Raw genomic sequence first — 12,628 nt, 5'->3', positions numbered from 1 at the left:
TCCCTCTCTCTACTCCCTTAGAATAACTCAGTTAAATAGGCTTACAACATAAATGATAAATTTAATCTTCTAGATATATAGTTACATGGCTACAGAGATTTTACACAATCCCTTTAGGTTTTTTTTCTTCACATAACCCTAAGATTTTAAACCTTACAACAGGACCCGCTAACATGCTTTTTATAACCTCTAAACACAAAATGAAGTGATTCTTGCAGTTAATTTTGTTTAGGGATATGATTGTACAAATTTAGAAGTTGATTCCAATAGGATTGGGGATACCTAAGCCCCGTTTGATATTGCCTTTTTCACTAGAGATTGTTTCACTTTAAAGTTAAGCACTAAAAAAATGTTTGGTAACCTGACAAGATTTAACGAGACATTTATCCTAGGTTGGTTATATCCTTATATGAGCATTCATTGCTGCTTGATCTCCTTGAGTTTCGACTTTGCACTTCTCACATTTTTCTCCAAGACTTTGGGTTTGGTCCGACTTTGATTTTACCATTGTCAGGTTTTTGTGAGTTTATAATTCTTTAATGCACCCTTAATTTTGATTTGCATGTAAACTGCCGATGCCGATCGAATACTTCAACAATCATTTGAGAAGACATGATTCAATTACTTCTTAAGCTTTACACATTTAAGGGGAATGTTGGAGTCAATATTGTTTAGATATGATTGCCTAAATCTAGAAGTAGAGTCCAATAGAATTTGGTGTTTTCTAATCTCATTATGATGTGTATTAGTTGTGAGGCAAGAAAAGACCACCTCACTAGTATAAATAAAGGCATAATGCCACCAAAGAGCATAAGTGAAATTACAACCTATGAGATCTCTTTTCTCTCTTTTGGCATCCCTCTCCTACCTTCATTCTCTAAATTCTGTGTATTTGTATTTCAATCTTTGAGAGTAAATTTTTTATTGGGGAAACTTTTTAATGACATCAACAATTCTTCTAACCGAAAGAGTTTAGTAAAAACAATTCAAAACCATGCAGAGCTTTGTGAAAACACGAAAAATCTCAGAAGTATTGGTGTACTTTCCTCATCATTTGTATAAATTAGGAGGATAAATTAGGTTCTCATCCTTTCTTTTGTTACTCCATTGATTAAAATCCTATTCATTTTCAATTTTTGATCAAGGTCCTTGGTATTAATAACATCATTAATTATTTTAATAATAAAATATTTTTTATTTCTAAAATAATAAAATATTTTTTATTTCTAAATATATTCATTTAATGTTAAAAATGTTACAATTAGTATATTTATATTTATGACTAAATTTTTTATCATATATTTTTATTTTTAGTTTGTACCCATTTTTAATTTGTACCAATTTTCTTTTCAATTTTAATTTGTACCCATATATTAATTTCTTTTTGTGCCCATATTTTTTAAAGTTTATTTGTATTTGTACCCATATATATTTTTTTATTTGTACTTTTTATTTTGCTAAATGTACCCATGCTAATTATATGTACCCATTCATGTAAAACTTTTTAATCTTAAAATGTACTCATTCTTAAATATACCAATTTGTTATATGTAAAATGTACCTTTTTTTTATATATAAAATCTATTCAATTTTTTTCTAATCCATTTTTAAACTTATATGAGTACATTCTTTTTTCTTTGATTTTAAAATGAATCCATGTCAAGTTTAATCGAAGAAATTTACTAATGTTATTAAGCATAATATCTTTTTTTTTCTATTTTTTTGTGATTTTGAAGATTGTACCCATGTTTTGATACAATAATTTTTTTGGTTAATTTTGATGAATGTACCCATGTTTACACACACACACACACACACAATAGTATATTTATATTTTTGTTTGTACCATACTTAGGGCCTCCGTATTTAGATCTCGTGTAAATACTCGGAGGACTCAAATGTAATTATGTAATAAATGAAGGGGCAAATATGTAATAAGTGAGGAGCCCTTATTCTATAAAATGACTCCTCACTCTCCTCATTAGGGGATGCCATTTCTTAAGCCCCATCATCCTCTCAAAGCTCTCAAGCCTCCCATATTCAGAGAAAAGCCTCACTCTCATTACAGAGGCTCTCACTCTCTCTTCCTCACAATCATCTCATAGAAATACAATATCAGTGTGGACGTAGCCCAAACATTGGGGTGAACCACGATACATCTTGTGTTATTTACTTTCTTGCAGATTCACGGTCGGATTTACGTTGTTCCAAGACCCCTCCGGTTTTGTGCATCAACATTTGGCGCCGTCTGTGGGAATCGACACAAAAATCTATGTCGGTTCTCTCTCAATTTTTCATCTCACCATCGTGAATCTGCAAAAACCCAAGAACCCAAAGCTTTCCTAGAAAACCCACGGAGCCACCTCCTCTCTCACTCAGTCTTTCCCTGCAATTGCAAGACAAATTCCCCCACCAATTCCTCACTCGCTTCACACTTTGTAGTTTACTATTCTCCCTCTCACAATAGGCAGTGGATATCATAATAGGCGATGGGGATTCAACGGATAGTTCCAACCTGCCTTTTGCTTGCGACACGTGGCAGGGGAGCAATTCTGATTTCGATCTCTACGACGCCAATCTATTTCGACCCCACTGCCCGAGTCGACTCAGCAATCCCTGTTCTCCACTGTCAAGTCTCTGGTTCGACTCAGGGAATCGGTCTCGGACCATGGAGATCCAACTGAAAGAGTCGTCTTTTACTTCGCAGAAACGCTGCAAAATAGAGTATTGTTTTTGCAATCAGAGAAGAGCTTTACGATTGTGTACGACACTCCTTGCGAGGACTTCACGCTGTCGTACAAGGCCCTAAACGACGTATGCCCGTATTCCAAGTTTGCCCATTTAAACGGCGAACCAAGCGATACTCGAAGCGACGGAGAGAGAGAGAGAAAGATCGGTAACGTCTCCATTCCATTGTCCGCCAAAGCCTTCTTCTTTAGTTGTGTTTGTACCATACTTAGGACCTCCGTATTTAGATCTCGTATAAATACTCAGAGAACTCAAATGTAATTATGTAGTAAAGGAATGGGCAAATATGTAATAAGTGAGGAGCCATTATTCTATAAAAGGACTCCTCACTCTCTTCATTAGGGGAGGCCAATTTTTAAGCCATGGGAAGAGCTCTCTCATCCTCAGAAGCTCTCACCCTCTCCCTCACAATCATCTCAGAGAAATACAATAATCAGTGTGGACGTAGCCCAGTACTCCAAAATTATTCGGCAACCTGCCGTTATTATCACCAACCAGGTGATCAAAAGTACGCCCAATACTCCAAAATTATTCGGCAACCTGCCGCTATTATCACCCACTGGGTGATCAAAAGTACATCCAGTACTCCAAAATTATACATGAGCATCACTCATGTCATTTATACATAAACATTCATGAGTATCACTCATGACAGTCATACATAAACATTCATGAGCATCATTCATGTCAACATTCATGAGCATCACTCATGTCAACATTCATGAGCATCACTTATGTCAACATCCATGAGCATCACTCATGTCAAAAGCTTCATTTACAGAGCTTCAGCTTCAAAAGCTTCATTTACAAAAGCTCCAGCTTCAAAGCTTCACTTGCAAATCTTCACTTACAAAGCTTCAGTGCAGGGTATACAAATACCTCATCCCAACAACCGCCACTTCGGCCCATACATGGATTGAATTTGAAGTCTCCAGCCAACAGCCTCTATTGGCTGAAAACTTGGGGAACTACACTATGTACCATATATTGGGCCTCATAAAAAAATACTTGGGGGACTTAGCCCATTATTTATGTATTGAGGAGCAGACCCTTATTTTATAAAATGGACTCTCTCACTTTCATTAGAGAGCACCCATCACTTATGTATTGAGAAGCGAGCCCTTATTCTATAAAAGGGAATCCATCACCATCATTAGAGAGCATCGCCGTCTGCTGAGCAACCGACTCGCCGCGAGCATCACTCCTAACCCATCACTTATGTATTGAGGAGCAAGCCATTATTCTATAAAAGGGAGTCCCTCACCATCATTAGAGAACATCGCTGCCTGCTGAGCAACCGCTTCGCCTCGAGCATCGACTCTAGCCCATCATTTATGTATTAAGGAGCGAGCCCTTATTCTATAAAAAGGACTTCCTCACCTTTAACACCACAAGCCGAGCCAATCAAGGCAACATAAACCACAAGCAGAGCAACCTCGCAACATGTGATACTTCTAGTTGAGCATCATTTCAGATTGGGCACCGCCTCATATCGAGTATTAGTTCTAGACGACATCTAGTTACTTCGGCCCACACATGGATTGAATTTCAAGTCTCCAGCCAAAAGACTCTCTTGACTGAAGACTTGGGGGACAACTGTTTGTACCATACTTAGAGCCTCCATATTTAGATCTCGTGTAAATACTCGGGGGACTCAAATGTAATTATGTAATAAATGAAGGGGCAAATATGTTGTTCCAAAACCCCTCCGGTTTTGTGCATCAACAATTTTAATATTTTTAATCCCACAAATTATGGTTTTTTTATTTAAAATCTCAGTTATATAAACAACTAAAATTTCTAATTTTTAATTTAAAAAATATAGTAACGTACATAGAAATAAATTATCACATCAATTTCAGGAACCTTGACCAAAAATTAAAAATCAACAAGAATTCAATCAAAGAATATTAATAGCTAAGGATCGCATCTAAAATCTCATAAATTAGGATCACACCACTTTTATGATAATGGTCTGTAAAGTATCCAACCTCATCCTTTGGAGTAGGCTAAAGTTTGATAAGATAAATGGATAAACATTATATCACTCCTTCCAGATGCTAACGGCAAACAAGAGGCAATTCCAATTTGTCTAGCCACCTCAGAAAATAGGAAGGCAAACTCAATCTGCATCTCCAACGGGGATCGAATTTTAATCTGGATCCTATTAGATTTGATATAATTAACACGATAAGAATTTAGAAGGGCAGTCTGATAATTCATTCAATAATCCGAATACAAATGAATGTGGAAGAGTACGATGGGATGTTAATAACGTCTATCAAAGTAAATTTAAAGCACCGTTATTTGGTTTAGTAACACTCAGGCTCCAATGTATTAGAGAAGATTCTAAGTTTGAATCCGACATGCCGCAATTGTTGAACAAAAAAAGTAAGTAAATTTACATTTATGAAAGAAATATTTGAAGAAACAAATCATCTTATTTCATAGGATTAATCTCAGTTTACCACCCTCAAGTTTCGTGGGCTTCAACATTTAGTACATGAAGTTTTTTTCGTCCCAGAGTCATACTTAAAAAGTGTTAATTTTGGAACAGTCTTATATATTTGTTAAGTTTTCCGTTAGAATTTCTGTTAGCCGATGACGTGGCACTCACGTGGACAATTATTGGACGTCACGTGTCAATATAGACCCACTTCAATATTAAAAAGAAAAATACGAAAAAAAAAAAAACAAACAAACAAACTAACATCCGTTCCCACCTTCTCCCCCGCACCCTCTCCCTCCCTTCTCTCTGCAACCCGCACCCCTTCCCTCCCTTCTCTCCTCTGCACCTACACCACCCTCCTTTCCTCTGCGCCTCCCTTCTCTCCTCTGCAATCCGCACCACTCACCCTCCCTCATCTCCTCTGCAACCTGCACCCACCTCTCCTACCTCACCTCACCCCCACTCCCTCCCTTCTTTCTCCTCCATCCTCTTCACCTCCACTCCCTGCTCTAAATCGACTTGGGACATTTCGGAGGTTAAAATTTCAAAAACCCAGAAGCTGAAACTCTGCCGGAAGGTAAAGAACAGAGCATTCAGACATTAAAGTTTGGAGCTTTGGGGTTTTTCTAATACTAAATTGAAGAAATATTTTATGGAATTTGAGGTTTAAGGAAGTGGGTTTTTTTGGATTAGGTGCACTTCGACTCCATTAAGATTGTTTATGTTGGAAATTTGTTACCAACAAAATTAAATGCATCGAAAAAGTTTAATCAGTTTAAGGGCAAAGGTTTAGGCTTGCAAGCTTGAAGAATGTAGGGAGAGAAAGAGAGAAGGGAGGGAGAGGGTGCGGGTTGCAGAAGGGAGAAGGGTGGGAGAGGATGCGGGGGAGGAGGGTATGGATGTTTTTTTTTCTTTTCGTATTTTTCAAAAAAAAATAATATTGAAGTGGGCTCATATTGACACGTGGCACTCAATAATTATCCACGTAGACACCAGATCATCGGTTAACAAAAGTTTTAACAGAAAACTTGACAGATGTATAAAACTGTTCCAAAATTAACACTTTAGATATGACTCTAAGACGAAAAAAACTTCATATACTAAATGTTGAAAACCACGAAATTTGAAGATAGTAAACTGAGATTCCTATTTCATAATATATGCTCACTTGTCTCATCAGTTCAGCAAAACGTAGTACAATTTCATGGCTTGACTATATACTGGCAATTATTTTCTACAAATAAATACGAGAGAACAAAGAAAAACTTGGATCTGGATATCTACCAAAATATATGCTCCATTAATGCATACATTTGCAGCAACAAATTTTTTCTACCTAAATCATTGCTTGCAGGATCCTAAAATACCGCGTGTTAGTATTATACACAGTTGGACTGGTAATCTACTTACCACCCATATATTGGATTCTCTACCTGGGGAGGCAAGAGATGAAGGTCTTTGCAGTGTTGCTTGTCATAGTCTCGGCTTCCGGGAATTGCTCCGGTGCATAGTCTAAGGAATTCATTGCCGGTGAGACAGTAGTGGGCAAATGCCAATCCTCCGTCAACCATACCTGTCAAGCTAGGCATTGATGCGGATTTTGGGATCCTCTTTCGATTTCCCGTGCTTGATTTTGCACCATCGTTGTCTTTGTTCAAGACTCTGTCAAGCTCAGAATACTCCATAAACCTCTGGGTAGCAGCTTCCCACGAAAGATGATATCTTTGCTCGGGAGTAAGGGGCTGAGGATTAAATGCCATTGCTTCCTTCACTTTGGCAACAAATTCCTCGGATGTTTTGTAGGTCAAGCAATTAGGAAATGATCTGAAAAACTCATTTGATGGATGATCCGCACAAATTACAAATTTTCCCATAGCAAGAGCCTCAGCAGTAGCCGTGCACAGCACATCACTAACGCTGGGATTTATGAAGACTTTGTACCTTCAAGCAAAGGAGAGAATATCATTAGCAGGAGAAATGAATAGAGGCGGAAGCAACAAAAAAAAATGTATAATTGAACAGTTTAATCACTCATGGCATGATATTTCTAATCAACGGTCGGCACAGAAGCGAATGTGCTTTTGTACAGTGAATTCCTAAAAGATCCTTACCCGTGAAGAGAATGATCTGCATGGTCTCTTCCTTTCAGAAAGTTGAGATTTAAATCCAAGCTTTTAGCCGTACTCTGAACTTCATTGGCGTCCTCTCCATTTCCATACACGTCCAACTTGAAGCCATCAAGGTCACACTTGTGCTTTGCCAACACATCTATAAGCTCACGGTATCCCTTTGCCCAGACCATCTTCCCTAAGAAGTATGCTCCTTTTGAGAATGCTTCCTGTCCAAGTTCCCTTTCTGCAGCGACCTTTTCTCCAATTCTCAAGAACTTGGGATTCACGCCATGGACATTGCAAATCAGAGACTTAGGTAAATCCTGTGTGGCAGAGGAAAGGCGAAGAACCTGGAGAAATCATTAACAATTTAGTTGTCAGATCAAGAAAAGCATACGTAGGTCTAAAATATCTATCTGAACCACTAGTCCCTAATAAAATTAGCAGAAACCATGCTAAAAAGAATTGCACGTGATCATCAGATATTCAATGAATTAACTTACTTTGTCGCAGTATGCTCTTGTGACCCAATTGTTTATGTGCTTCACAAAGAAGGCTTGGAGAGCACCATTCTTCTCCCTCTTGATATATTCCAAGTAATTTGTGTGAACAACACCAACAACATGGTTAAATTTATCGGTCCAACGCTTACCATGATGATACCAATTCAAGTGTTCCGGTTCTTCCAGGATAGCAATGTCAGCATCCTTGGACTGAATAAACCGAGTAGTGTCCCCAGCTGGTAAAATGCTTCGCCTTGCTTTTGAAAACTAATATATAGCAAGACCAAATATCAATTAGCAACCATAATATGATACAAATAAAAAGTCATTTGTATGGTCAGATTCACCAGATAATTACCTTTCCTGGATAAAATGATATCTTAAAGTCCGCTTTAAAGCCAATCCTTTCCTCAAGCCAGTTACGGATATAAATTTCCTGCTCTTCTGGTGAAGTAAAAGTAATGTTGCTAGGATATACAAGTTCTTGATCTGATTTACAAAGCCATGGAACTAATAATGTAACATTCTGTTTCGCAGACTCTGCAAGATATGCAGCACGAAACAGTGGATTCACTGCTGTTCCTGTCATCCAAGGAAGACTAGCAGTTGTGACAATAGCAACATGTCTTTTCTCATCTGACTGGTCATGTTTTGCATGGTCTGTCCAAAACCCACCATCATAAGAATGCCCTGTGCTTTGGATGACGCTGGCTATCCTTAAATCTAATTCATCATTCATGTTTTCACTGTCTATAAGAGATGAGTCTCCAGAAGAATGTGAGTGCAGAACTTGGTTCTTGTATTTGCTGCACAAGCTTTCCACTAGTTTCTCACACACATCTGCAGTCATTTACAATACTGTACATGTTCAGCAGTCTTGTAAGATGAAATCAAAGATAAGGATATATGAAATTATATTCCTTTACTTTTATTTTCCTTTTGTGTGTACTGTTGTTAGAGAGTGAAATGATCCTGAGATTACTCAATAAGTTAACATACCCAAGTGAATCCCTTTTTCAAGATAAATTTGTGTTCATGATAGGGATGCCGACGCTATGAGTTTAGAACATCGTTTATACCATGATTGATATCATATGTTTTACACTTGGAAATAGTCCAACAACTTTCGAATTGTAAATTCCATAACTTACCCAAAATGTTTAAAATAAAATAAAACATATATCATCAAATTTAATATAAAAAAATAAAAAAAAAAAAAAACTAAAAAAAAAAAAATATATATATATATATATATATACACCCTTGAAGTCTCACTACTCATCTAATTACTTCATACAAGCATGAAAGTTTCCCTAGCAGAAGAAAAGACACAAAATACACCTAAGAACATATACAGGAACAGCTTTAAACAGAAATTAAAGAATCACTTACTTCTCCTAACGCCAAGTTGATCGAGAAAAGGCTCAGATTGCCTAACCAAACATGCCAAAAGTTCTGTCACATCCAAAGGAGGTACTGCCTATATCATGTATACAGAAGAGAAAATTAGAATACCACATTACGTACTTAATTCCAGTTAAATTGGTTTTATGTTATGTCTATATAATAATTCATATATTCTGAAATGAAACAGGCACAGCCAAACTAGTTCACAAGGAGCATCATCAAAATCCAGGCCACTGGTTTTCCTCGGAGAGTCTTATAATAAATGACACCCAATCTAAGTCTAGTATTCTCTTGCTAACATGTCTAGACACCCTTGCCCAATATGTAGAGTTTCTGGAATACGGACTCCACAGTTTGCAAGAACAACAAATCTTAGCATCTCATCTTTCTTGGTTAAGTTTTGGAAACTTAACATTCTTTGTTGGAACTGTACTAACCCATCATTTCTCTTATTTGGTTACACTTAGAACCGTGTTACAGAAATTAACAAGCTTTGTCGTGAGTTCAATGGAAGAAAAAGGACAGCTCCAAGAGAAAGGAGAGGACTAGGAAGGCTTGGGCATCAAGGCTATATATGATTTCTTTTATACATGTAAAGAATTTTTTGCAAAAACTAAGTGTTGAATAAACAAATATACACAAAATTTACAGATGTCACCAAATGTTTCTTTTATTTACCCAACTTATACAACCACCTTTGAACAAATCAAAGAACAAAAATTCCTCTGGAGGCTCATGACAGTGATGGATTAAATAGTGTGCCTAATTATGCCAAAAATGAGTTCTGTACGGTAACACATTACAACAAAAGATTCCAACAAAAAAAGACACATGATACACAGGTTTCCAATCAACAGAAAACACAGGACAACAGAAGCAAAATATGCCGAATGTATACCAACCTTTGACTCCTCACGCTCCTTGTAAATTGACTTCTGAAAACAGCAGGAAACAAAATTAGTTGTAAAAATATGCATGCACTTGTCATTACCACTCCTCATGAAACAAACATTGATCAAGGATAGCAAAAACTGGGAAATTTAAAATGTAAACTGCGGTAAAAACAACTGTGATATAGTGATATTTATGGGTAAATATATAATGTTTTATTCACCAAAAAGAATGCTCCTTTCAGAAAACAAACATCATATGATTTGGTTGGCATCACTATGCACCTCATCATTGAATAAAATAACAATTTGCTTGTTAAAAGGGAGGATTGCCTCACACTAGACGCTCAGACTTTAGCTTTTACACCCAACGATATAGTCATAGGCACATATCAAGTTTTAACTAATCTAGTATTCCATTTGGTGCACAGGTTGTGGTTTCGAATGATATTGGGCTCCCAACATCTATGCATAACGCAGAACTACCATAAGCCTAATATTGATTAGCATAGCATAGCTCAAAGTAGTTGATCAAAAACCCGCTTACTGTTAACTGCAAAACTCTCTCCAATGATTTCAGAACCTTAGCTGAAGGATTTTGTTCTATACCTTCTTATGACCAAAGGATCACAAAAAATAAGAAACCTTTTGTATTTTCAACTCTAACTTGTTTATTCATATTTAGTGCAGGAGACCTTAGTAACGCCGTAGTGTCTCAATGTCCTTTACCCTGATTTAAATTAGGCTACCCGATAAACTCACAAAGATATCGACAAGGAAAATAAGAACACAACTATCAAGTTTAGAGCCTCATAGTTTCTTTTACTTCTGTTTTCATTTCACATGCCAAAAACACAACAGCCACCAATATCTATCACTAATACCTACTTCCACATGAAATCTAACAAGTCATTCCAATTTAACCACAGGCAAGATTCAATTTTTGTTTTTGGTACATGTAGCCAATCAAAATGCAAAGTTAACAAATTCAATTGCTATGAAAACTCAAAGCCGAAAGCAACAAATTATGAAATGAAGGTAGAGAGAACATACCAAGCTGGACTTGAATTTCTCCACAAACTCACTGTTCTTAAATCCACCGAGAAATTCCCGCTTTTCGAACTCTTTCAATCGAGTCTTCAACGCCCGAATTGGTTCCCAGTCCTTAATGGATTGTCTCTCCTCATCCTCCCCCTCACCCTCTCCCTTCCACTCGCCCCAAAACTCACTGAACTTCAATGGCCTTCCCCTAATACCCCTATTAAATTCCATAACCCCATCCCTGTCCTCCACCTCCGACACCAGCGCATTCTTTATCGCCGACAAATTGATCCGGATCCTCGACCTGGGGCTCCACTTCTCCAGAACCTTCTTGCTGAAGTCCGGCGACGAGTACACCCTCCGAAACTCCGACAGCTTCGGCTTCAGCTTCTTGACGAAGTCAATCTCTGCCGGCGGCGACGCCGACGACCGAATCCCCGCCGAGGACGCGGAGTTAAACTTGAACAGGTTCTCGAGCTCGCGGTCGAACGACGTCGCTAGGTTCTTGAACTCGTTGGCCCGGTGCTTCATCAATTGGAGATCCGCATCGGCCGAGTCCTTCACTTCCCTCCACCCTTTCGATATGAAGGAGAAGGCGTTGGAGGAGGTCGAAGCTTGGCCTTCGCTTCCCATGGCGGAGGAGCTAGGGTTTTGACTGAGAGCAAACGAATTGAATTTTCCAGGGTTCCGAATCGGATTTCGGGAATCTTCGGTATCGGATTTCGGATTTCGGGAAGCTTGCAGATATAAAGAAACAAACAGAGACGAGCTGTGGGTGGGTTGAGAATTTAACGGTTGGTATTTTCGGGGCTTTCTTTTTCCGGAACCTTGCTGGTACACGTGTACTTTCCAAGTCGGATTTTTCACGTGATGATACTGTTATGGGATGATGACGTGGAGAGAAGGCACGTGATAGGATGAGGTGGCGATCTGTGAACCGTGCGATGGCGGATTGGGTTCCTGATAAGAATATTCTGGAGGGAAAGAATGCGCTGGACGCTGGTGATTGACGGTTGAGATTTTCGCGCACCGTGATTCGTCTTTAACGTGATTAGGTAAACGTGGCTGGACGTGATTGGGGGGGGAGGGGGGAGAACAGAGAACATTGGCTCGGTGGCCTAATTTCCTGTCCCGCCGTTTCCGTCTCTGTTCTGCACCGTTGCTTGTCAAAAGAAAAGAAAATGTCAGTTGATTGTTCAATTGAAAGCTACGATATATTTCGTCCTTTTAATCCATGTGGCTTTGACAATTTCAAATGTGTTGCGTGGCATGCTCAGAAACGAGAAGGCTTTGTATAATACGGATTCATCGTCACGTGACGTCTTATGCCAATAATATAGAAACATGCATGTATTAATTTTCTACATATTATTGTATTATTGATACGAAACGCTATTGTAACAGTAAACTCATGCTATACATACAAGTTCTCCCTTGTAAATCTTGACCTTGTTATTCACCGTGTATGTCATTGTCTAT

General features: G+C 38.1%; 1 protein-coding gene across 1 annotated transcript; it reads right to left on the bottom strand.

The window, feature by feature from the left end:
• Positions 1 to 6,319: 6,319 nt before the first annotated feature.
• Positions 6,320 to 12,291, bottom strand: LOC103429278 (digalactosyldiacylglycerol synthase 1, chloroplastic-like). The gene is made up of 7 exons (XM_029090368.2): positions 11,162 to 12,291; positions 10,121 to 10,153; positions 9,204 to 9,291; positions 8,170 to 8,651; positions 7,812 to 8,078; positions 7,309 to 7,658; positions 6,320 to 7,138 (listed from the first exon to the last, which is right to left on the bottom strand). Exons 1-7 carry the CDS (start codon positions 11,780 to 11,782, stop codon positions 6,604 to 6,606), a joined length of 2,376 nt encoding a protein of 791 aa, XP_028946201.1. The 5' UTR covers positions 11,783 to 12,291; the 3' UTR covers positions 6,320 to 6,603.
• Positions 12,292 to 12,628: the final 337 nt, after the last annotated feature.

This window comes from Malus domestica, chromosome 12, assembly GCF_042453785.1.
Source record: "Malus domestica chromosome 12, GDT2T_hap1".
NCBI classification, from domain to species: Eukaryota; Viridiplantae; Streptophyta; class Magnoliopsida; order Rosales; family Rosaceae; genus Malus; species Malus domestica.
This window is presented reverse-complemented; position numbering and strand designations above follow the sequence as displayed.